The sequence below is a fragment of the Vulpes lagopus genome, chromosome 7, assembly GCF_018345385.1.
Source record: "Vulpes lagopus strain Blue_001 chromosome 7, ASM1834538v1, whole genome shotgun sequence".
Classification (NCBI taxonomy): Eukaryota; Metazoa; Chordata; class Mammalia; order Carnivora; family Canidae; genus Vulpes; species Vulpes lagopus.
Window position 1 is genome coordinate 3,114,475 of NC_054830.1, and position 24,825 is coordinate 3,139,299.

Genomic DNA, 24,825 nt, shown 5'->3' on the forward strand with positions numbered 1-24,825 from the left:
TAACGTCACGCGCCTGTGGTCCCTGCTGACAGGTTCAAGTCCTGCTCCCCGGGGCTCCGGGGGGAAAGACTCACGGGCCTGCAGAGCTGGAGCTCGGCCTGTGCACGCCCAAACCAGGTTCGGTTCAGCTCCCCATCATGGCTAAAGCCCCCGGGGCCAGGGTGGCTGCCTTCTTGAGTCTACCTGAAAGCTACCTAAAGGCGCACAGATGGCTGGTGTGGGCACGGGCCACTGTGTGTCCAGATGTCCTGCCGCGTCCCGGGACACAGCACCCACGGGCTCTGCATCCTTGATGGGCCCCTGGGATTCAGAAGTGGTAAACGGTTCCAGGCTGACCATCAAGGGTCGGGCCCATGTGACCCCCAGCACCCCCGGATATGATATCACTGCTGCCTTGTTTCTGCAGGGGGCCCCGGGCAGCCAACCACCTCCGGGGTGCTGTGGAGACGCACTGGGTCCTTCAGTCCACTGAACCCCAAAGCCAGGAGCAGCAGAGCTCCTGGCCCTCACTGGGGTCCCTGTGCTCACCTGACCTCAAAGTGTATCCGTTCCTGAGTGGGACGAACACCGCCCCACTGTGGACGTGTGTGCCCTTAACTTCTCTCACTAGTTGGCGTGGCATGTGCATGTGTGCTGGACAGGGAAGGCGGGCAGACTCTTTCCTCCCAGTATCTCCAGGGCCGCAGGGGACTCTGAACTTGTTATGTGCTGTGAGGACAACTGTTCTTCAGGCTCCCGAGTCAGTAGCTGCCACAGGTGTGGATAGGGTGCAAGTTCCACTCCACTTCTGACAGGTGTGCAATCTGGAGCAGGAACCCTAACACCCGCTGCTTCTCTGACAAGTGGGATCACCGCATGGCCCTGGTCCTTGGGCTGGCACGAGGGAGGCCAGGGAAGGGAAAGGGGAGGAGAATCCCCCATTGATCCAACACAGTGATTCTGATGAGCAAGGACTCTGGTTCACAGCTGAGGGCTTCACAGTTTCTTCTCCATTTGCTTGCAAGAAGGTCCGGTCAGAGGCCAGGCCAGGGTCAGACGCCCAGGCTCCGCTGTGGGGAGACCAGGGCCCGTCTCAGTGGCTGGGGCATTTGGGAGTTGTATTTGTTTATCTTGTTTGCCTCTGAGTGTTTGTGGTTGGAGGTGTCTCAAGTCGCCATGTGCAATCTGGCTTCAATAAGATAAGCCAAGCCAGCCAGATGCAAAAGAGGTCGGCCTTGGAGCGCTCACCCTGTGCTGGGGCCACCCGTGTGACCTGCTGGGTGTAGCCAGGCCTGCCCCACGGGCTCAGGGAGATCCAGGCCTTGGGACCCAGTGCTTCTGCGCCTGCAGACTCCAGGTGCCTGCGGTGGCACAGGTTGGCCGTCTCCAGCAGTGAAGGCGCGTGCGGGCGGCCAGCCCCTGCTGCTGCCCCTGGGCCCCCCGCCCCGAGTACCCAGACAGGCAGGCACCAGTGCCAGTTGCCAAGTCTGTGTGGTTGCTTTTCAACCATCTTATTTAAATGTGAAAGAACATTTAATTTCTTACCAGTTAGTCTGGAAGAAGGTCCCCTGGGAAAACTGTAAGAAAACAGTTGGCTCGGGGTCAGGGCAGCAGGATTCCTCTCCCTGGGAGTGACCTGGAGCCTGGCCTGCTCCACAGGGAGACGACGCACTGGCTTCAGAGAAGCTGCGATTCCCCCCGGGAGCCCCTTCACAGGCCCCAGCGCCTCTTTTGACAAGAAAGACGGGCAGTGGGTCTCAGACCCTTGCTCCATGTTCTGAGAACATCAACCAGTCCCCCCTAGAAAACCAGTAACATGCCAGCTCTTCCCGGGCCCAGCTCCTTCAGCAAAGATGAGGAAGAGCCGCCCCCGGGCGGGCCTCCTGGTCACAGCTCACTGCGGGATGCCTTGGCCACGATCACCAGCTTGGACAGCTCGGCCTTGAACGCCCCGGGCCTGTGGGACACTGCAAGAGAAGAAGCACGCGGTCGGGCCCTCGCTACTCCAGACGCTCTGGGTCCTGGGCCGGGCAGGGGAGCAGTCCCCAAAGTAGACTCGACCTAGAAAGGTCCCCAGTCCTTAAAGTCTTATGGGTGAGGGACCAAAGAAAAGAAAGGTTGGCAGGCCTGTTATGAGGGCAGCAGGAGGCCTCAGGAAAGTTGAGCGTGGACAAGCACTTCTGCCACGAGGATGGGTGGGGGTCAGGGTGGGGCTGCGCACCTCCTGCTCCCACTGGCAAACTCATCTAAGGCATCTATGGCACCTTTCCAGCAGGACCTGGGAATGCGGCCCCCACTGCTGTTCCCCAGGGGCTCAGCCCTGCCCCTCTGCTGTGCACCCTGAACTCAAGGCTCTGCTGGCCGCCCCATCTCCTGTCCTGGGAAACTCTACTTGGAACAGTCCCCACACCCCTGTGGACCTGCAGGGGGGGCAGGGCTCCTTCCAGACCCAAGGCCCCTCCTCCCAAGAGCCCCGCTCACTGTACCCCCAATGCCATCCCCATGCCTGGTGATGCCCACAACCACAAGGATCCTTCACCTCAGGACCCCCAGGGCTCCCCGAGACATGGCTCCACTCCCACGTCCATCGTCAGAATCACTCACCACCCCCTTGCTCTCACACAGAGAGCCTCCCACCCATCCATCTGCTCAGCATCTGCCTGGCAGGGCTGACCATGGCCCCCCAGACTTCGCAAACATCGGAGCTGTTCCTAGTCACAGAACCCAGGACAGCCAGGCTGTGTGGATGTCACAGCCCCCTCGCCCCCTTCCAGGAGCAATCCTGCTGAGCGTCCCTAAGGGCCCCAGGAGATTTCACGCCCGCAGGTCCCTGGCAGGAGTTGGCAAAGTGTGGCCTGCGCCACGAGGTAAGGGTGGTTTCTACGTTTTAGATAGCTTTAACCAAAGTCAGTATTTTGTGACATGTAATTCTCCTTTCCGTGTTCATAAAACAAAGTTTTATCGGAATGCAGCCATGCCCATCCGTGACCTGTGGCTTATGGCCTTGGCCCTCCCAGGTTGAGTCGTCTCAGCAGAGGCTGTCGGCCCCACAAAGTGGCAAATGTTTACCAGGGGCCCTTCACAGAATCAGTTTGCAGGTGCTAGAGGCCATGACCCGGGGCGCCGGCCCTCTAATGGGGGTGCGGTCCTTCCGTGCCTGACGACCCAGGGTCCATCTCCATAGGCCTTCCTTACATACCTGCTGTCTTGGTCACTTCAAATTCCTCGCTTTTCAGGGGGACATCGCTTTCTCTTTCAAACGCAGCTTTAGACTGAAAGAGAACAAGCAGAAACTTCTCTACTTGGGAAAGAACACGATTCGGCTGCTCTTCTGCTCCGGGGGCAGCACAGGCTCCAGGGACGCTTCTGCTAAAGGAGCACGCGATGCTCTCCTACACACTAAGAGAATCCAGCAGAAGCGGTGGTTAATCCACTTAAGGGATTGTCAACTGGCTTAAAGCTCCATGCCCGCGCTGCCGATCCCCGAGGAAGCTATTTTCCCCTTCAGCGAACATATGGGAACGACACGGGCAGGGCAGTCGCTGGAATGCAATTTTTAAAAATCAGAGTCGTGTCTCTTTCAAATCGGCTAAATATGAACACTAAAGTAAGACGGGAGCCCAGAGCACCATCAGATGAGGGGCGTGGGGGTCAGCGGCGTGAGGGCTGGAGTGGCCACACTCCCCTGTCCTGTAGGCAGGCGCCCGCTGGGGGGAAGGGACTCTGCAGACGTGACAAAGTCCATCAGGAGCGGACTTTCGGGAGGTCATCCTCTGTGACCTTGGTGGGCCTGATGCAATCAGTGGGAAGGGCCTTCAGAGCAGAGCCAGGCTTCTGGGAAGGAGAGGTGCCCCTAGGGGCAGTGCCCCCACCTCCCCCGCCCCTTGCCAAGGGGCCTGGCTCGGGCTGTGGAACCGCCCTGCCAGTCCCCTGGGGTGAACCTAGTTCCTGGCAACAAATCTCTTAATGCCTATCCCCACGGCTCTGCTTCTTGGACTGATAAAGTAGTTTCCAATCAGTTTCTGACCCAAATGCAGATGCAAGGCCTGGGGGAGGGGCCCGGCCCTGTGGCAGGATCCTGGTGCGGGCCATGGGGGGCCAGAGTGTGGCAGAAGGTGCTGCGGGGGCTGTGAACCCTAGGTTATGGGAGCCAGCCCCCTCCCCCTGCCCCGTGAGCAGGCTGCCTGCACTCCTGGGTCCCCTCCTGCCCTTGCCATCAGTGCTAGTGTCCTGGGGCCCCTCCCCTCTGCTTCCTGCCGACCTTGTAGCAGGGGGCACATGTGCGAGGCTGGCAGGTGGTAGGACAGGGAGCCAGGTGTTCATCTCCTGCTCCGCCTGCCAGTCTCTAGGGGTTGGCTGGGGCCCACTCTGGGCTCGGTGCCACCCCAACCCTGGCACCTCTAGGCCCGGGGTCTGCATGGTGTCCCACGTCCTCTGTCACAAAATCCTGCTCTAAGGCTTGGTGTCCATCTCCTCACTTCCCCAGCCTCCCCGCCGCTGCCCCAGGGCTGCCCCCCTTCCACGCACGCCCCACACTCACGTAGGCCATGCCGTACTCGATCTCGGCGCCCCGCACCTCCGCCTTGAACTGCGTGAAGTACAGGTAGGACTTGCCCTGGGGCCTGCGAGGGAAGGGCAGGCAAGGGGGTCAGCCCTAGCCTCCTCGACATCATCTCTTCTTCCCTCTTTACTAGAACATTCTCTTGGCTCATTTACATTCGTTGCACCTTCTGAGTGCAAGCTATTCTAGGACAGGGACCTCGGGGTCACTCACTGGATGCTTTTTCCAGTGCCAAAGACATTCCAGGTTTTGTGCCAGGGACCAGGGAATGGCAACATCCCAGGGGGGCAGGAGTACAGGAGTTATCTAGGCAGAGGAGGGACAGAGCTGTCCTGTGGAGAGTACCAATGGGGGCATTTAAAGAACCACCAGGTCAGCATGGCCAGGGCAGAGAGGAGCTGAGGAGGACGACTGGTGGCAGCAAGGGTATGACCGTGTGCGCGGTGGGAGCCCCATGTAGCCACGCGCAAAGAGCAGTGCTGGGGGCAGGGGTGGGAGGCACCAGGATGACAGGAAAGCCGTGCTTGGGGTGCCTCAGGAGGGCGGGGGAGGGGCAGGTCGAGGGAGCCTCCTAGACCTTCTAAGCCCCAGCAGCTGCCCTGGGCCTGGTCAGTGAACATCTGAAACTGGGAGAACAGCCCATATAGGCATGACCTCTCGCTGAGCAGGTGGCCCTGCAGTCAGCAGGGCTCTGGGACTGAGCATGGCCTGAGGCCTGTGTGGCCTGGGTCTGTCCACCAAGAGGGCTGGTGCTCATGTGCCCCATGATTAGGGCGACCCCAGGGGCTCCCTGCCTCCAGGGTGCTTCTCTCGGTGGCCAGGGGTCAGCAGACAGGGTCTCCTCTCTGCGGGGCTAGGAATGGCCCGATTGAGATGCCCTGCTCCTGGCCCCTGGGGCCCCTGCCTGCTGCCAACAAGGGCCAGTCCACGGAGTGGATGAGAATGTCCCCCAACACCGCCTAGGAAGCACCTGCTGTTTATAAAGCATCCAGCAGAAGACTGGGGTGGTGCCTACAAGTAAGATTAGAACGTGTGTGTCCTTTGAGTCCAAGTTGCTGCCACGGCCTCCAAGTGACCTGTCCCCCTATGATGATCCCGACCCGAGGGTGGAGCCACAGCTTAGACTTCTGTGTATCCCTCAAAATGCCTGCACTATGCCAGATCCACACCCAACGCTGGAGGACTCGGTTCCAGGCCGTGGAGCCCAGGGGAATGGGGATATGATGTGACACTGCTGCGGCGCCCACCTCCCCCCTGGGCTGGGCACCCCCTGCCCTCTGTCCCTTCTCGGGTCCAGCGCTCACTCATGCCGCACTCCAGGTGGTGGGGCGATGACGGCTGGGCAGGGAGGCTGAGGTTGACGATGTCAAGGAGCCCGGCCCCTGCCCCTGGTGCTGCTCCCACTGCCTGGACAGCACTCCTCACCTCCCCCCGCCCCCAGCAGTGCCACACCCCCTCTCCCACCTGCATCTGCGTGATGTCTGCCCCAGCCTGCGCCCCTAAGGGATGCGGGACCCTGTGCTGTCTGGCCCCCTCTCCTCTGCTGCCTGGGGGTACCACGAGCAAACACCCCAGCAGACGTCATGAAGTGCCACCTCCAGTGGCGGTCCAACCACTGGGACCCCAGGCTCACCTCCAGATGGTACAGGTGAAGTGCTGGTGGTCTTCGCTGGTCCCCAGACTCATCTGCCACTTCTGGGGAAGAGAAGGAAGATCAGGTCAGCCCAGGACCTGCAGGCTCCCCGAGAGGTTCACGTCTACTTCCTTTCCTGGGCCTCCCGGCTGGAGCCAACCTCAGGGCTGGGGAGACTCTGCGTGACACAGTGGTGGGTACGTGTCCTCATACATCCATCAGTACCCTCAGGGGATGCGGCACTGACCGTGAGCCTGAATGTCAGCTACAGGCTTGGAGCAGCCATGACATGGCTATGGGTTCAGCGACTGTCACAAACGTCCTGCTCTAGATGGCGGCTGTCAATGACAAGGGGGGCTGTGTGTGGGGACCTAGGGGCATATCAAAATTTGTGCCTTCTGCTCACTTATGCACTGAATCTAAAACTGCTCTAAAAAATCAAGACTATCAAGAAAAATAAACACTAACATTAGATATTTAGGTGTTTTTCTCTTTCAGAGATATGAACGTGTCAGCTTTTTAAAAAACAAACTAAAAGGATTAAAACATTCAAAGACTTGGGACGCTGGGTGGCTCAGCTGGTTAAGCGTCTGTCTTCGGCTCCAGTCATGATCCTGGGGTCCTAGGATGGAGCCCCCCATTGGGCTCCCTGCTCAGCGGAGAGCCTGCTTCTCTTTCTCCCTCTGCCCCTCCCCGCCCCGCTTGCGTGCTCTCTCTCAATAAATAAAATCTTAAAAAAAAACTTTTAAAGACTGACTTACTTGAGAGAAAGCGCGCATGTGCTCATGAGCAGGGAGAGGGAGAGAGCATCTCAAGCAGACTCCCCGCCAAGTGTGGAGCTGGATCCCACAACCCTCAGGATCATGATCTGAGCTGAAACCAAGAGTTGGAAGTTCAGCTGAGCCACCCAGGTACCCCAAAACGTTAAAACTTTTTTTTTTAAACTTTTAAGTGATCCCCGAACATACCACTACCAGTTTCTTCTCATTTTCAAAGCCTCTGAAAACCTGACGAATGGAAACAGACAGCTACTGCGGGTTCTGGGGTGCCTCAGGCATCAGCATGATTTGCTAGTAACGTGAGAGTGTACAGTTCCCTCCCTGGAGTAATCATATACTCCTGGCACTGGTACTCCGGGTTTAACATCAGAGCCTCTTTTAATAAGAACAAAACCATTTTTAGGTTAATTACAATGGGAGTAAATGGTCACCTAGATGCTGTCTGCCTGCAGCACAGATGTGGGAACCAGTAATTCTAGAATGACAAAGGGACGGATGAGGGCCACACCCGCGCACTCAGATTTCTTTCCCTCCCTGTCTAAAAACACCTGTCTGTGGCTCCAAGGCCTGTGAGCACCTGGAGACAGTTTTATGCTAGGAGACAGAGGAGAGGTTTTTCTACACTCTGAAAAAGTTTTTTTTAAAAAAATATTTTATTTATTTATTCATGAGAGACAGAGAGAAAGAGAGACAGAGAGGCAGAGAGACAGGCAGAGGGAGAAGCAGGCTCCATGCAGGGAGCCGGACACGGGACTCGATCCCGAGTCTCCAGGATCATGCCCTGGACTGAAGGCGGCGCTAAATCGCTGAGCCACCAGGGCTGCCCTCTGAAAAAATTCTTGAAAATGAGGCAAATATTTAAACGTTGTTTAAAAAATGACGAATGCAAACAGATTTGAAACCGAGAGTTTCTTAGCAATAGGGTCAACATCCCTGAGTGGCCTTCAGTTACATGAACTTGAGTGTGGTCTCGTGGCTGCAGGGCGTGGTGGCAGATGGTAAGGCTCAGGTTCGGGCATCAGACATTCATGTGAGTGTGTGTTCTGGGGCCATCCTGAACCCTCGGGGAGCTTGGCACAGGTGACATGTAACTGGTAGCTGCGATTAGTTCTTATTAAGATATAAATGACAGTGGGGAAATGCGCCCGTTCTAGTGACCATTCTAGGAGCTCTGACAGATGCTTCTAGTTGCACGTCCACCACCCAATCAAGATACGCACCAGTTCTCTGTCCCTGGATCCCTGGCCCCTTCCCTTTGTAGTTAACCCCTTCCTGCAAATTCCTGGTAAGTGCCGACCCCGTCTCAGTCCCCAGCGTTGTGCCTTTGTAAAACTGTCACCAGAGTGGAATCAGACGGTGTGCAGTCCTCCTGGGTGTTTTCACCTAGCGTAGGGCACTGCTGCTGCCTATGCCCACAGTTCATTTAATCCAAAAGCTTCACTGAGAAATATTTATATCTACACAATTCACCCCTGCATAGTATATGATTCTGTGCTTTCTAGTGTATTCACAACTCTGCAACCATTACCACCGTATAGTTCCCGAACATTCCATCACCCTAGAAAGAAGCCCCATCCCTTCTCCTCCCCCAACGCCCACAAGCCCCCTCCCTGTCCGTGGAGCCCGTCCTGGACGTGTCACACACATGAACTCGTACACTGTGGGGCCTTCTGTGTCTGGTTCCCTCCCTGAGCGTCATGGGCTCAGGGTCTGTCCCCGGGGCAGCACGTGTGGGAGCCTTTCTCCGATTCACGGCTGAGGGACGTGCCCACATGTGGGGGATACACTGTGTGTGGCTGTTCACCTGCAGGGCTGTTTCCACTCGCTGGCCACTGCGATCCTGCTGCTGTGAACGATCACATACAAGTTTTCATGTGGGTGAGTCTTCGTGACTAGTGGGTAGACGCCAGGCAGTGGAAGTGCAGGGTTATGTGGTCAGGGTATGTTTAACTTCCTAAGAAAGGGCCAGTTTGCATTCCCACCAAGCACGGCCAAGCTTTCCGGCTGCTCAACCTGCTAGCGGGCACTGAGAAATCATGAGTAACCTTGTGCCTACTAACGCCTGATTGCACTGGCTCTCGGGTGACCCTCTGCAGAAACAAACGATTATCGAAGGAGCAAGAGAGGCTGCTCTCCCTCAGAGGCCCTGGCTCCAAGCTGTGTGAGTGGCACACCCACACACCCACACCGGCCACAGGTCGTCCTGGGAGCCGACTGGGAGCTGGGGTTTCTCCTCTGATGACAGCTCTGCAGAAATGCCACCGGGGCCTCTCGGGACTTCCCTTCCAGATGCTCCGAGGGCCATCTAGTAATGCCTCCCTGTATGTCTCCAGGCAGGAGCCACAGAACGTCTCAAACCCTCCCTGCACATTCACTGAGAACCTAGCCTGTCATTCGCCTCTGAGAAGGCAACAGGGAAGCGGCCAAAGAGCCCATGGGTTCCAGGTGCCCCGTCAGGCTCCTGCAGTACCACGTGCCCCAGCAGTCAGCTACCTGTGGTCTCTGTCACCGTCCTGGATGGCTGCTGCCAGAGCAAGGCTGTGCCACAACATGTCTGCTTTTCTTAGGTGACATCCTCAGGATGAACCTCCTCTTCCAAAACAAACGAATCCAGTCTCTTGCGGGAATTATGACACAACTGCTATTCCGAGACAAGGCTCCAGCCTATAGTTGCCCCAGCCGGTGTGAATGAACTTGGCTCTCCCTCCCGCATTGCAGCAGCAGACGATCCACCTCAAGTCCGGGGGTTGGGATGGGGGAGGGGGGTGTATGTGCTCTCTTTAAAGCTGCTGGTGACACCGGGTTAGGAGCAGAGCAGTGGTTAGGGGTCCGTGCCCCCAGGACCTTGGTCACTTCCCAGCTAAGGGAGCCTGGGTCTCCGTGTCCTCATGTATGAAATGGGGTGATGCCAGAACCTTATGGCCTCTTGGGGTTGTGGAGAGGGAGAAATGAGATGTGTGCGTGGCTTAGCACAGCACAGGGCACCTGATAAACGTCATGGTAGTGCTGCTATTCGGTTTACTGTCCCATAAATCTATCTACACAGCAGAAGAGGCATCCAAAGGCAGCCACGCGGAAGAAGGTGTTGGGACTGGTTCTGGGTGCTTGGGGGAAGGCTGGACTGATGGGTTCATGACCAGGACCATCATTTGGCTTCATCGGATAATGGAGAGGACTATCTGGAGACACGGTGAGGCCTGGAGTTGTGGAAGGAAGGTGCAGACAACTGCAGGACGCCTGCTGTCCTGCCGACAGAGCAGGGCTGCTGTCCCTGGCACTGCTGCCAGGGGTCATTGGCTGTTTTGCTACATTTTGTTAAAATACTGTCACCAGGAATCATTTACTTCCAAACAAGACGTATCTAAAACAAGTCACTCTTGCCCAGAGGTTTCCAACTAGGGATAATCCTGTTCCTCGGGGAACACTTGGCAATGTCTGGAGATGTTTTTGGAAGTCATGACTGGGGTGCTCCTGGCACTGAGTGGGTGGGGCTGGGGAGGTTGCTCCGGGCCCCAGCGTCTGGGACAGCGGCCTCAGAGAATGGCCCAGCCCCAAACTCAGACATTAACGGGGCCAAGGAGGGAGAGAGATCCGCTCTCTGTCCATTTCAACATGCTGTCCTGAGTGGGAAGAGAGAGGGCAAAGAACTGGCCTGAAGTTCTAAGCACATGAGAGGTTCCCCAGCAGCCTCCATCTCTACAACCCTACACTGTCAGGCCACACAGACTGTTCTGGAAAGAAAGCAGCATTTTCTAAAGTCTGGTTGTGGGAAAGCAAAGCACAATTAGGGACAAAAAGATCGGGGGCAGCTCCTGGGGGGCTTAGTTGGTGACATGTCTGCCCTCAGCTCAGGTTGTGATCCTGGGGTCCTGGGATCGAGTCTTGCCCTGGGCTCCCTTCTCAGTGGGGAACCTGCTTCTCCCTCTGCCCCTCCCCCTGCTCATTCTCTCTCTCTAAAAGACGAAAAAAATCTTCAAAAACAAAAAAAGATGGCTTTTACTGATTTTTATAGTGATGAATTCTTTTCATTTTTCTTTTATTCTTTCTCACAATCTTGAGCAGGAAATTCATTTGTGCATCTTCTCAAACACTTGCCACTTCCCCTTCTGATAAGACCGGGCAACAATATCGAGACAGAACTCCACGCCAGCACTTTACTCTCAGAGCACTTCGTAATGGTGCGTCACTGCTGCGGCGGCCATCACACCACAAACCTGCCACATCACCACCACTACTATGTCTTCTCTCCCAATTCTGGAGGCTGAAAGTCCAGACCAAGGTGTCCCTGGGCTGGGCTCCCTCCGAAGGCTCTAGGGCAGGACCCCTCCTGCCTCTTCTGGTTTCTGATACCTCTGGATGTCCCTTGGCTTGTGGCCGTGCCCCTCTGCCTCCACACGCCTTTTCCTCTGTTTCTTCTCTTTATCTATCGAATCTCCCCCCAAGTGTCTCTTGTAAGAGTAGCTGCCACTGGATTTAGGGCCCACCTGGATAACCCAGGATGATCTCTTCAAGGCAAAATCCTGAGCTTACATCTGCAAATATTTTTTTCTCTCAGAAAAAAATAGGTTCAGAGGTTCCAAGAATTAGGATGTGAAACCATAACTTTCAGGGAAGGGGGGGTCCCGTTCAAGTCACTACCCTGTGTGATAAATGGCCACAAATTTAGCAGTTCAACTGCCCACTAATCAGCCCTCAGTCCCCGAGGTAAATGCTGGCCATGGCAGGTCCTCTGCTCAGAGTCTCACAAGACTGGACTCAAGGTGTCAGCAGACCGCACTCACTCCCGCCTGAGGCTCAGGGTCCTCTTCCAACTCATGTGCTTGTAGCAGAACTCAGTTCCTGTGATTGTAAAACAAACCTTGCCACCAGCCACGGGCTGCCCTCAGCTATGAGAGGCCACCTGCGCTTCTCACCACGAGGCCCCTCACAGCCAGCAATGGAGAGTTATGCTTTTCTTATGCTTCGGATCTCTCTTATTTCCTCTCTGCCACCAGCTGCAGGAGAAAACAGCCACCAAGAAATGGGGACCTCAGTCCTACATGGGAAGGAACTGAATTCTGCCAACAACTTGAACAGGCCTGTAGATGAGAGCCCTGCCTGTTGACACCTTGATTTTGGCTTTATGAACCCTGCAACTGAGCTGACTGTGGCTTCTGACCTCCAAGATTGTGAGATAACAGACGGGTGTTGTCTTAAGCTGCTTAGTTTGTCATGATTTGTCACACAGCACAGAAGGCAAATAAAATAACCCGTCACAGAGGCTCATGGGCACAGCACATCTGCATCCCATGTGCCTCTTTCCATCCAGACATGTTCTCTCTGTGGAATTACAGGGGGAATCTGCCATCACTAGTTACCCAGAGCCCTATCTTTTACTGGTTAGGCAAGAATAGCTCAACGAGCATAAGTTAATGCAGGTATGTCCCATCTCCACTGTTCCCCCTGAGAGCACCTCTCCATGCCATACAAAACCATGTGGAATTTTGAACAACTCACCTCGTTGGTCCCTCCTTGAGAAGCATAGGTGAACGCGCAAGTGTATTTGTCCTGGAGGATGGAAGGTGGAAAAAAGCTTGTTAGGAGGTAATCCTTAGTGCTTTCAGCAGAGGGTCTCAGGACGCCCTTCTAAGATCCAAAATCAAGATCTGGCTTGGGGATCTCAGGGGCAGGAGGCAGAGCAAGACTCCTGGGTGACGGAGGCCAGTCCCACAAGCCCTCCTGGCCTCCCCGACAGTGAGCTCCTGACTCAGGTGGCTTCTGGGGGATGAAGAACAGGAAGGAGTAGGTCCCACAGCCTCCAAGCACGCATCCATCTAGGCACACGGACTCTGGAATGGAAGCAGGACACCAGGAGGCCCATCTGTGCTCTGCTGCGGGCCTCAGACAAGTGAACACTTTCCTTTTTTAAAAGATTTATTTATTCATGAGAGACACAGAGAGAGAGAGAGAGAGGCAGAGACCCAGGCAGAGGGAGAAGCGGGCTGCCTGCAGGGAGCCCGACGCGGAACTCGATCCCACGACCCCGGGGGTCACGCCCTGAGCGGGAGGCAGACGCTCAACCGCTGAGCCTCCCAGGCGTCCCTAGTGAACCTTCTCTGAGCCTGTTTTCTTCGTCTGCGAAATGGTCCTGGCAAACCCAGCACTTGGCTCAAGACCCGGCTATAAGAAATTCCTCAAGAGACAGCAGCTATTGCCATGGGCTACACAGAGGGGAAAACCAAGACGGAGGGGAAGGGCTTCTCCCACAAGCTGTGCTGGCCTCACACCTCCACGAGAGGAGGACCTCGAGCAGTGGAGGCCCGTCGGAGCTGCGGCGGGGCCCAAGGGCCTCCAGCCTCCCCGGCCCCGGGAGCTGGGGCCGCCTGGGCTGGACCGGTGCGAGGAAACAGGGACTGAGGCCGCGGCCCCCGCCCCTCCGCTCCCAGTCCCCGACCCCAGGAGGCCGGGCTCTCCGAAGTCCAGCCGCCCCTCGGGAGGGCCGCGCCCCCCGAGTCCCTCCCCAGCTCAGCCTCCGCCCCCGACGGTCCGCGCCCCCTTCTCATGACCCGCCCCCAACGGCGCCACCCCTCGGGCCCCCGGGGCGGCGGCGATACGCACCCCCGGGCCCACGCTCTGGGAGAAGGAGTGCACGACGCCGCCAGGTCGCACGTCAAACGCCACGGTCGTGGGCTCGGACACCGCCCGCGCCGGCCTCAACGCCACGGCCGCCAGCAGCAACGCAGCCCACAAGCTCGCGCTCCCGCCGTCCCTCCTTGCGCTGGGCGCCGCCATCTTGGGAACGCTCCGCAGGGCCGGGGCGGCGACGGGACGCGGCGAGGGACACGTGGGGCGTCCGCTAGAGGCCACGTCGGCGGCGCCGGGCCACGTGACCTGACGCGCCCCGCCTCCTCCACGGCTGGGCCGCCATGTTGGGGCGGGGCCTGGACTTTCAGGGAGGGGCCCCGGGGTGAGTGGTCCTGCGGTCCGTCAGTGGGGCAGTTCCTACCCCTGACGGACCCTGCAGCTCTTCCAGTTAATAAACGTAGGAAGTTCCGTCAGGAAGGAGGGAAATGGACGATGACCAGTGGGCAAATAGCTCATAACTGTTGCAGCCGAGATCCCTGGATGGATCTAAAAATTAATAAACGGGACCCTCGTTGAGAATGGGTGGAGAGGCCGGCAGGGAAGGCTCTGCACCCTAGAACTTCCGGTCAGCGGCAGCCCCAACAGAAACCGCTACCTCACTGCCCTACCTGTAGGAAACAAGTTTTCCCCTGCCCAGGCAACAGCCCAGCCAATGAGAGCTCGTCACAGTCACAGCCCAGCCAATGAGACACAGCCACAACCCAGCCAATGAGGCACAGCCACAGCCGCATCCGCAGCCAATGAGAGATAGTCACAGTCTAGCCATTGGGAGACAGTCACAGCCCAGCCAATGAGGCACAGCCACAGCTGCAGCCAATGAGAGGCAGCCACAGCCCAGCCAATGAGAAGCCACCACACCTGGCCCTCCCGGGTCAGGGCAGTGGACTTTTTATCACAAGCCCCTCCCACCTTCCTTGTTCCTCTGTTAAGACAGTTGTCCTCTCCTTTGTTCTGCAGATTTGCCTGGTTTGCTGGTCCCCAGGTGCAGTTCTCTGCTATTCCTAAGTACACCTATTTTTACTGGTACAATAACTGCAGTGTGACTGTGTAAGGTTAACAGATCTAAAAATTGGTCGTGGAACGTATGATGAGACCGCGGATATTTCCATAGTCTCAAGCATCCACCCCCACCCCCACCCCCACCCCGCAAAGACGTTCATTAGTTGTAAAGGGAAAAATAGTAATTTTACAACGAAGACACCATCTGTAGCCCGATGACCAAAGTTAATGTCACCAATGAGACGGCAGTAACATGGAGCTGCTTGCAGGTACCCCAAAGAAGGACATCTGCGGTGGCACCTCTGGACTCCTGCCTCAAGGGCGTGACTTCAGTCTAATTATAATAAGCAAGTATCATACAAAATCCCAAGCTGAGGGACATCCCACAAGATACCAGGGCTGTTCTCTTCAGAAACGTCATGAAAGACAAAGGCTGAGGAGCCAGCACAGAATGAGGAGACCGAGACAACAAAACACAGTGTGGGATCCTGGATTGGTTCCTTGTCTGAACTCAGTCCGTTATAACAACAACAACAGCAAAAAAACACCACAGACCGGGCAACTTATGAACAAACACGTTTATTTCTCACAGTTCTGGAGGCTGGAAGTTCTAGATCGAGGTGATGGTACACGTGGTGGCTGGTGAGGCCTGCCTCCTGGTTCAGGGGTAGCCCTATGCTCAGTTTCCCACTGGGGCCTCTCATAAGAGCTCTCATCCCATTCATGGGGCTCTCCCCCTCATGACCTCATGACCTCATGACCCAAGGCCCTGCCTTCCCATTCCATCACATTGGACTTGGCTTTCAACGTAGGAATTTTTGAGGGATGTGTTCACAATCCTGGACCAAAAAATGGCCTCTACGTGGTTTTTTTTGTTTGTTTGTTTTGTTTTGTTTTTAGATTTTATTTGTTTATTTGAGAGATGACAGAGTGAGCAAGAGAGGGGTGAGGGGCAAAGGGAGAAGCAGACTCCCAGTTGAGCGGGGAGCTGGATGTGGGACTCGATCCCAGGACCCTGAGATCATGACCTGAGCTGAAGGCAGATGCTTTTCCGACTGAGCCACCGAGGCGCCCCCAGCCTTTACTTATTAGGTAATAAGGTTGCATTGGTGCTAATTTCCTGGCTTCAATAACCTGATTGCACCATGGTTAACATAAGATGCAAACATTAGGGGAAGCCGGGTGAAGGGTATCCCGGAACTCTGTACTATTTCTGCAGCTTTTCTGTCAGCCTAAAATTATTCCAAAATATACGAAAAAGAAAATAATCCCTACCTCAGGGAGTTGTTAGGAAAATGAACTGAGGACACGCAGGTGAAATTTCTAGAAGTAAGAACTCTTAATACTAGCTTTGAGGTTTTTTCTTTTTTGTCACAAGTTGCTTAAATTTTCAAGAAAACATCAATGGCGAGGTCTGGAGTGTCCGGAGGTAAGCTTGTTTTCCTAGTCCTTCCTGACTTCAAAGAACAGAATCCAGAAAGAAAATCGTTAGCAGCGGCGCTTGGCCACTAATTGGGGCACACGTAACCCCAAAGCTGGGCTCTATCGCAAACTTTCAGGACCTCAAATCACTCTAACCCCCTCGCATACCAAGGATGAAGGCCAATTTCAGGGAGGTCCGGAGGATCCTCCAGGAGGCTGACGGCTCCGCAAATAACCTTAACTCCAAAACTGATGCCCTTCTGCTATGGGCAGCCTGTCCTAAATTGGGATACCTGCTCGCATTAAAAAATTCCCTTTTTTGGGTTGCCTGGGTGGCTCAGTGGTTGAGCATCTGCCTTTGGCTCCAGTTGTGATCCTGGGGTCGTGGGATTGAGTATCTCATCAGGCTCCCCGCAGGAAGCCTGCTTCTCCCCCTGCCTATGTCTCTGCCTCTCTGTCTCACGTGAATAAGTAAATAAAATCTTTTTTAAAAAAGAAATTTCTTTTTCCTTGCAACTGCCTGCTCTGGACCATTAGAAATTGGCTCCATAAACTGGACGATCACAGCCTTATTCTGTGTTTCACACTGCATGGTTCTGTTGATGTCTTTCCCATTACCTCACCTGCTGTGTTTGACCTTCAGTCCATCACTATGAAGGATTCAATTAGTGGCCAAGCGCTGCTGCTAACAAGGTATTTCAGTTGTGAGCTGTTTGGGCCTCCCACTGAAGGTAGGTAGGTCTGTGTGTGCATGTTTTCTTTTCAGAAAGACTGAGCCCAAACATCTTTTGTTTTTTCCTTTTTTGCAAAAAAAAAAAAAACCCAAAACCAAACCAAACCAAAACAAAAAACACACAACCCACACTGGAGAGATTAAAAAAAACAAACAAACAAACAAACAAAAAAAAACATCATTCCAAAGATCCTGCTTTTTAATCATGATGTGAAATCTAGCAGTCCTTAAGGAAACTTAATGACATAAATATCTATAGATCTCTCTCTCTGTGTTCGGGACGCTACAAATGGGGTGGGTGTGGGATACAACAGGATTGCATAGAGGAACTCCTTTCTCAAGAATAAACAGTTCTGGATTAGGGCTGTGGTGTTGGTTCCAGGAATCTATACAGGTGACAAAATGGAAGACATCCACACACATCCACACTCACTGGTGAGGACATATAAAAGCTGATAAAACCCAAATAAGGTACGGAGTCTAGTTAATTGCATTGCACTCAGGTCGGTTTCCTGATGTTGAACTAACAGTGTACTATGGTTAGAGTAAGATGGAAGCTGGGTGAAGGGCCCATGGGACTCTCTGTATTATTTTTGTGAATATGTGTCCAGAGTTTTTTTTGTTGTTGTTGTTCGTTGAAATACCATAAACATGTTTGATAGACAAATGACAGACCGAGAAGTCTCTGCACCCAATATGACACAGGCATATGGGGGTTCTTGCCAATTAGGGAAGAGATGAGCTTTTCCAACGGGAAAGCCGGCAAGCATATGCACAGGCAACCTCCAACAGTGCTGGGGACCCCCACACTCCACCAGTGGTGGAGAAGAGTGGCCCACGTCGCAGCCTGGAAGAAACAAAATGCCTCCACCTGCCGCCTCTGAGACCTTGACCTTCTGCCAACAGACACTTACTGTTTTGTACCTGCCCATCATGCATCCTCCTTCCTGTTGGCACCCCACTTCCATTTCTGGGCCTCATCGTCAGGGTAGGAATGTGACCAACTGAAGTTAGGCCAATGGATGCTGTTTCGTGACAATCTACTGAGTGAGTGAGGCAGGAGTAGAATGTCCTGATGAAGAGCTCCTGCTTTGAGACAAATGCAGGTTCCTAGCTGCCAAGGCTCCTGGAGCAAGCCCAGTGCCCTTTGCCACCTGTTTCTGTCCTCCTGTGACTTGTGACTAGTTTCCTCTTCCTCTTTATTTCACAGTGGTTTAAGTGAAAGACATCTTATTCCCAAGACTGATTTTAAACATTCCTTCGCTGAGCTTCCTACCTGTAAGACACACGGAGATTGACGACATTGTTCAGTTTGCAATATGGATGACAAGGGGCTGATTGCCTTCATATACAAAGGGAGTCCACAATTCAATGAGGCCAATAGGTCAAAAGAAAGGTGGGCAATGATTACTAGTAAACAAGAATCTTAAAACATGAAAATATTCCCACACATGGAAGAAATGGGAGTTCAAATGACTGTAAGATGCTACCTTTGACCACTAAGATTGGCAATGATAAAAATATTTGATAGCAGGCAGTACTGGCTAAGGAATGGGGGGACAGGCACACTTCACCCTTCTTGGAGAAGTTTACATTGAGGTGTTCTCTTTGGAAGGCAATCCGGCAATCCTCTGTGAAACTAAAAACGAACAGGCCTTTTGATAATTCTAGGAATTTACCCTATAAACTCAAACATATGTCCAAAATATGTATAAGACTATTTGTTGCCATATCACTTGTACTGGGGGTTGGTCAATTTCAGCCTGTGGGTTAAATCTGGCCGCCTGCCTGGTTTGGTAAATAAAGTTTTATTGGCACACAGCCAAACACTCATTTACATATCATTTGTGGCTGCTTTTGAACTAGGTGGGCAGAGTTGAGTAGTTGGATTCTCAGGCTGTCTGGCCCACAACGCTGAAAATATTTACTGTCTGGCCTTTTACAAAGTAAGTTGGCTGACCCCTGATTTATACTGATTTAAACAAGAGGCTCAGAATAACCGGTTATCCCTTGATAGGTGCCTGGCCAAATAAATTCTGGCACATTCACAAGGAGGAACAGAATTCAGGTGTTAAGAACAGAGACTGGGATGTGATCACCTCTCTGGAGGGAAGGCATCTTTTCTCTATATATCCTTTTAAAAGCACTACAGTTTTATTTGTTAAGCCATTAAAAATAAAAGCGGAACTTCCCAGAGTATGGAGAGGGTGGAGGTGCCAGGAGAGGCCATCGTGCTGTTGGGAGCTTCAGTACCAGAGTGCCATCTGCTCAGGCAGCTTCCAGTCTCCCTTCCATGTGCTAGGGCAAATGTGAAAAGGGAATGGCCTGCCCTCCTTGGTGGGCGATCCCTGATCCTGGAACCACAGAGTCAAGCCTCTGGACAAGCAGAGATACAGAGTAAAGGCAGCCAGTGCAGAGGAACCAGCCAGGACATGCACCTTGGCTGATGCTGTCGCCCTGAGGAAGCCTGCAGCGAGGACCGGGCCAGCCATGACATCCTGGGCTGGGTCCCTAGGGGACTGACAGGGGCTGCATCGGGTCACCGCGGCGTCCTCCCTGAGGCCCTCGCAGCCCCAGCAGCTTAGGGCTCTGGCACCTCCTGGGACCCCACCAGGTCAGAGGAACCCCCACCCCCAGCCCCAGGCTTGGAAGGAACCTGAGGCAGGCGGCTGCGCTTCCATCTGGAATCGTTTACTGAGTCCACTTCTTACACGCATAATTATAAAAGAATAAGAATCGACAAAAATATTTTCTTTCCATAATATGTAGAGGTGGTTCGTTTCTGGTGGGGTGGTTTTTTTTTTTTTTTTTCTTTTTTTGCTTCTTTTCTTTTTCTTTTTGCCCGCCCCCGGCAGAACTCTTGGCGGGAGGAACAGGGAGGAAGGATAACCCTGAGGCGGGGATGGGTCCGCTCCGAGGCGGGAGCCCCGGTGTGTGTGTGGGGGGGGGGCCGTGCGCGGGGCGGGCCGGCCGAACACTGACCCGCGGGGCTCAGGCCTGAACGCTGGGGGGCGGCGGGAGGCTGGCGCACCGCTCCCCCCACCCCCCAACCGGGTGCTGGCGGGGTGGAACTCCGCGGCCCGGCAGCGGACCCCATTCTAGGTTTAGGCACCCTATGCTTTGTCTTAAATAATCATCAAAAACGCCCCCCAACAAAACACAATATGAAGTGGGCGGGTCTGGAAGGGACGGCAAACGCATGCTTCCGTGCGGCCAGGTGCGGAGGGCCGGGCGCCCCGCCCAGTGTCCTCGGGCCTCCCGGGGTGCCCAGTGGGGTGGAGGCTCCAGCTCCCAGACCTCGTGTAGGGGAGGGGATGGCCTGAGGAAGTGCCTCTTGGATGGGGGCCTCATCCCTCCGTCTTGGCAACCGGGAGGCAGCAGGCAAAAATCCCAGGAGCATTACAAAACTGAGAAAAGGCGTGGGGGGCAGCGAAGGCGAAGGCTGGGGGAGGGGGTGCTGTCCAGAGGGGGCGGCGGGAGGAGGCGCCGCAGGCCCTCCCGCCTGCTTCCCCAGTGGCAGCGGCGGCGGCGATGGCGGCAAAGCCACTTGTGCTCTGAATGTGCAGCCCCTGCGGCGGGGGCTCAGAGGTATTCCTGTAGAAAGTGCAGCAGTGTGACTTCATAGTGCTCGCCGGACTCGGGGCAGCGGATACTGTGTCTCTCGTTGGGGTAGATCTGAGTGGACAGAGAAGGCAGGGCTGGTGGCACACAGGGACCTGCCCAAGGTGTTTGCCGCCTCCCCCCCATTCTAACCCCTCCCCCCCATTCTCCACCCCCTTTCCCCCATCTCCCACCCTCCAACCCCTACCCCAGGCTCAGGGCTGCTTCTGGGGGGTTGTGGAAAGAGCAGGCACCCTGGCCGGATAGACCTGGGCTCCAAACCCCTCTGCCCCTGACTTGCTTGCTGTGTAACTATAGGCCAGTGACCACCTCCCTGACTGCAGCCGCCTCCTCTTTTGGAGAATCGGACCTCTGCAGGCCTTTTGGAGGGCTTGCCGAGCTAGTCTCTCAAACACAGAGCACTTGCACATACAGAATGACACATTCAAGGGACTGTCTCTCCACCCCCCAAGCTAGGAGCCGTCGCCAAACCTGGGGAGGTGCAAGTCTGTGGGACCTTTGGTACTTGTTCACTGGTGCCACTTGCATTTTACCAAAAGGCTATGAGGACTACACATGCCATGGCTCCCATGGCAGGCCTCCCACCCCAGGCTCTCATAAAGTGTTTTCTGGGTTCTCTCTTACCACCTGAGGGGGGATTGTCCCCAGAGAAGACAAATGACTTGTTGGCGACACCCAAGGAATCACCCAGTCCCTGAGACCTGGCTGAGTGACATCTAGGCCCTTGGGTGATGATAACAGGAGGTTAGGTCTTGCCTCTGACCATGAAATGAGGGCTCTGGCACCCTAGTAGGTCTCAGATAGACACTGGGGGTTCGTCGGTCAGGATTGAAAACCTGCTCCACACTCTCCCAAATTACCCGACCCCAGTCTCAAGCTGGGTGGGGCTGGCTGGTATCAGGGCTGGGGGCCCATTCCTTATCTCTTCCTGCCAACAAGATGATTTGTGAACTAAACCATTCCTTCCTCTCCAGGCCCACGGCCACTGCCCCAGTTCACTCTGAAATACATTCAAGTGCCCAGAGGTCTCTCCTCCTCCTCCTTTGCCTTCTTTAATCCATTTTGAATGAAGCAAGTCTGCAAGGACTTGTCAGTCTGTCATCAAGACCCTGCCTCCTGGGTCCTGCTGCCCTGCAGCCTCCCAGGCCTCACTCCTCCCCACCAGCACTGCCTGGGACAGACCCTTCGCACCACTCTGGGTTCTGGCTGCCTGTTTACTTCTTCCTCCTTTTGGCTGTGAGGGCAGAAAGAGGATCTTGAGGATCCCTGCCGTGCTCTCTGCCCTCAGTCCTCAGGTCCGGGCTGTGAATGGGCTGTGAACTAGGAGGACCTGGGGCCACCAGCCTCCCAGTCCATCTGTTCCAGGGTGCCTGAAACAAAAGGCGGGGTACGCCCCACCTCCCTCACAGGCTGCCCTGCTCCCACCCTCAGTGGAGTGTGTCATCTCACCTCCAACTTCTCATGGGGAGGCAGGGGTGCAGGACTCGGGGCCCGCCTTGTGTGCTAACCCTTCTCCCGAGAGAACCCATTTGGCCCTCGAAGACTCATGGCAGGTAGGAGTTATCCTGCCCGTTTCACAGATGAGGAGGAGAGGCCCGAGGTTAATGGACCTACCGCCTAGGGCCAGGTGCAGAGCGAGCGGCTCTCCCAGCCACCCCAGCTCAGACTGTCTCGCTCATCGGGGACATTTCAGGTTCCATCCTGGCCCTGCTCACCCTGATCTGCAGCTGCCTCTGGCCTGTTAGTGTGAAGCATGTGTGGCTGGGGGGCCTCCATCGTGCCCTGTCTGGAAAGGTCCCTGAGGTCTGTCCCTCCTGCCCTGTAACCCTCAGTTTCTCCGTCTGCTTAATGGCAACATGGTACTCCCCTGAGGACAAAGCACATGGAGGCTTCTGGGAGGCAGAAACACTGAGGCTGGCAGGATAAAATTTGTCCCTCCCACCTCTCTCACTTGGCTGGCCCCTTTCCTGCTACAGCTGACTTATGGCTCACATCCCACTGGGTCCTCTGGGCCCTTGTCTAGAGGGCATCCGAAGCGAGGGGGACGAGACACCGCACCCTTTGAAGGCCCCCAGCTGCGGCCCCGCCCCCACCACTGAAGCCTGTCCTTCATCACCAGGGCCCCGCCCTTCACCTCCAGCAGCTGCCCTCATGAAAGACCCACCCCTTTTTGTGGAGCTACGCCCCTTGCCCAACGCCCCACCCCTGCCCGAGGCCGTGCCCAAGGGGTCCCACCCATTGCCTGGCCTTGGCCCCCCAACTCCTCTCCCAGCTCACTCCATCCACCCTGGCCTCCTGTCTCTGGACTGCTGCCTCCAGCACTTTCTTGTGCCTGGTGTCTACCCCCAGCCCCCCAGCCTCCCACATCCGGGCTGGGCTGGATACCCCCCAACTTTCCAGCATCCTCACACGTCACCTCTTCAGGGAACCCTTCTCTGATCCTAGTCACCCTGAGATGCTCTCAGCGCCCCATACCATTCCTTCCAGGTAAATTTCTTGGCTTAAGGTAAAATGGTGTGGGCGCGATAATTTCCATAACACTGACCTCCCTCCACCAGGCTGAGCTGGGGAGGGCTGGCCTGGCCCCCAGTGTGCCGGGTGTCGAGGCCACCACCCTCGATCAGTACATGATTGCTGACTGGAGGTGGGGACCCGAGGGCCTGGGGAGGGGCCTGGGGAGCCATGGAGGCAGCCGGTGCGGGGAGCCTGCCTTGGGGGCCAGCGCATAAGCAGGTGACTCCGCCCCCGCCCCCCGCTGCTGACTCCTGGGGAGGCGCCACCCACCTGGAGCTGGTAAGGTTTTCCTGCTCGGATCAGCTGGGAGACGAGAAAGTTTGTGTGGAAAAAGTGCACATTCTCATCCAGGAAGCCGTGCAGGATGAGCAGGCGGTTGGGCCTGGAAGACAAAGTTGGGTGAGGGTCTGAGGCAGGACCCTCTTCTCCCGCCCAGCTCCAGCAGCAGCCAGGACAGGCAGCAGCTCAACAACGCAGCACGGTGGAGCACGCAAAGCCTGAAGGCTGGAGGTGCCACAAACACGTCTGGAGACTCCCTCGCTTCCTTTCAGGCAAGGAGGGGAGCGAGGTGTGGGTGTGCTGTGCCATGGTATGCCGAGCTACAGAGAAGCTTCTAGAGCAGTGCTGCCTCACCGCACTGTGGGATGAGGGATTGTTCTAGACTGGCCCTACCCAATGCAGTCACCATCATCATCACCACATGTGGCTACTGAGCACTTAAAATGTGGCCAGAATGGCCGAGGAACTGTAGTTTTTAAAAATCAGATTTTTTTTGTAAAGAGAGTGCACATGTGTGGGAGGAGGGGGAGGGGCAGAGGGAGGGGGGTAGAATGAGTCTTGAGCAGGCTCCATCCCCAGCGCAGAGCTGGGGCTCCACCTCACGACCCTAGGGATCATGAATGGAACTGAAATCAAAAGTTGGAAGCTTAACCAACCCAGCCACCCCGGTGCCCCTAAAAAATGGATTTTTCAAAATAATTTATTGAAATGAAATTCACATAAATAATCTAAAAATACCTCATTGTGGGCTCAATGGTTGAGCGTCTGCCTTTGGCTCAGGGCATGATCCTGGGGTCCTGAGATCAAGTCCCACATCAGGCTACCCCCGCAGGGAGCCTGCTTCTCCCTCTATGTCTCTGCCTCTCTCTCTCTGTGTCTCTCATGAATAAATAAGTAAAATCTTTAAAAATAATAATAATAAAATAAAAAAATAAAAATAAAAGTACCTCATTGCAAACTCAAGGATTTGGGGGCATTTTGTGGATTCCCAATGCTGTGTGACCACCACCTCTATCCAGTTCTAGCAAAGCCCCCTGACGTTAGCAGTCTCCCTGGACCCCCTGGCAACCAGCAGACAGTCTGTGTCTGTCTCGGCCCAGTTACTCCGTCAGTAGCTGTGAACCAGTGTGAGCTTCAATTTGGGGGTCACTATGGCTCCTGGTGCCCAGACTAGATGGCACAGGCCCAGAGTGCTGGCTTTCAAGCTTGGCTGTGTTGTGTGTGTGTGTGTGTGTGTGTGTGTGTGTGTGTGTGTGTGTGTCCCCGTCCCCATACACACCCCCCTCAGCATCTCCAGGGAGCCCAGGGCCACACTCCAGGTCACAGAGAACAGCTTCGCCAGGAGAGGGCCCTGGGTAGGGTCAGCATGCATGGAGAGCCCAGCACTAAAGGTGTGGCCCAGGGAAGTCCTTCACCAGATCGAGCCACACCAGAGGGTGGTGACACCGTTCTTTCCTTCAGACAAAGGGGCCCATACCAAAGGCTGACACCGGATGTCTAAGCTGGTCCCACAGACCCAGATGCTACAACCACGTGGACCTGTGCCCTGAACCACTGGATGTCAAAAGCCCACAAAAGAGGGGCTGATCAGGTTCGAGACCCAACGATGGCCCCATCGCTTATTAGGGATTGAGGGAGGCCCGCATGTGCAAAGCAGTGAGATTCTAGAGTCTTCCTTCCA

The 24,825-nt window shown here is 55.2% G+C and overlaps 2 protein-coding genes across 2 annotated transcripts in view; both read right to left on the bottom strand.

Moving 5' to 3' along the window:
• Positions 1–1,493: 1,493 nt before the first annotated feature.
• On the bottom strand, positions 1,494–13,753 carry MYDGF (myeloid derived growth factor). Its single transcript, XM_041762219.1, has 6 exons — positions 13,550–13,753; positions 12,449–12,499; positions 6,174–6,235; positions 4,520–4,601; positions 3,179–3,251; positions 1,494–1,946 (listed from the first exon to the last, which is right to left on the bottom strand). Exons 1-6 carry the CDS (start codon positions 13,721–13,723, stop codon positions 1,867–1,869), a joined length of 522 nt encoding a protein of 173 aa, XP_041618153.1. The 5' UTR covers positions 13,724–13,753; the 3' UTR covers positions 1,494–1,866.
• A 5,652-nt stretch (positions 13,754–19,405) lies between these two features.
• Positions 19,406–24,825, bottom strand: part of DPP9 (dipeptidyl peptidase 9) — a 40,902-nt gene continuing 35,482 nt past the window's right edge. Inside the window, exons 21-22 of the mRNA XM_041762284.1 lie at positions 23,136–23,247; positions 19,406–20,405 (exon numbers count right to left, since the gene is read on the bottom strand). Coding sequence (XP_041618218.1) covers positions 20,313–20,405; positions 23,136–23,247 — 205 coding nt within the window. The 3' untranslated portion in view covers positions 19,406–20,312. The remainder of the gene's footprint in view (positions 20,406–23,135; positions 23,248–24,825) is intronic.

What these genes read in the sequence shown, in the direction of transcription:
- MYDGF (XM_041762219.1), bottom strand. Translation starts at nt 13,723, where the DNA reads ATGGCGGCGCCCAGCGCAAGGAGGGACGGCGGGAGCGCGAGCTTGTGG. An exon ending in CTCAAGGAGGGACCAACGAG is followed by an intron (nt 6,236 to 12,448) that starts GTGAGTTGTTCA and finishes TCTCTTCCCCAG; the next exon opens with AAGTGGCAGATGAGTCTGGG. An exon ending in TCGAGTACGGCATGGCCTAC is followed by an intron (nt 3,252 to 4,519) that starts GTGAGTGTGGGG and finishes GTTCTCTTTCAG; the next exon opens with TCTAAAGCTGCGTTTGAAAG.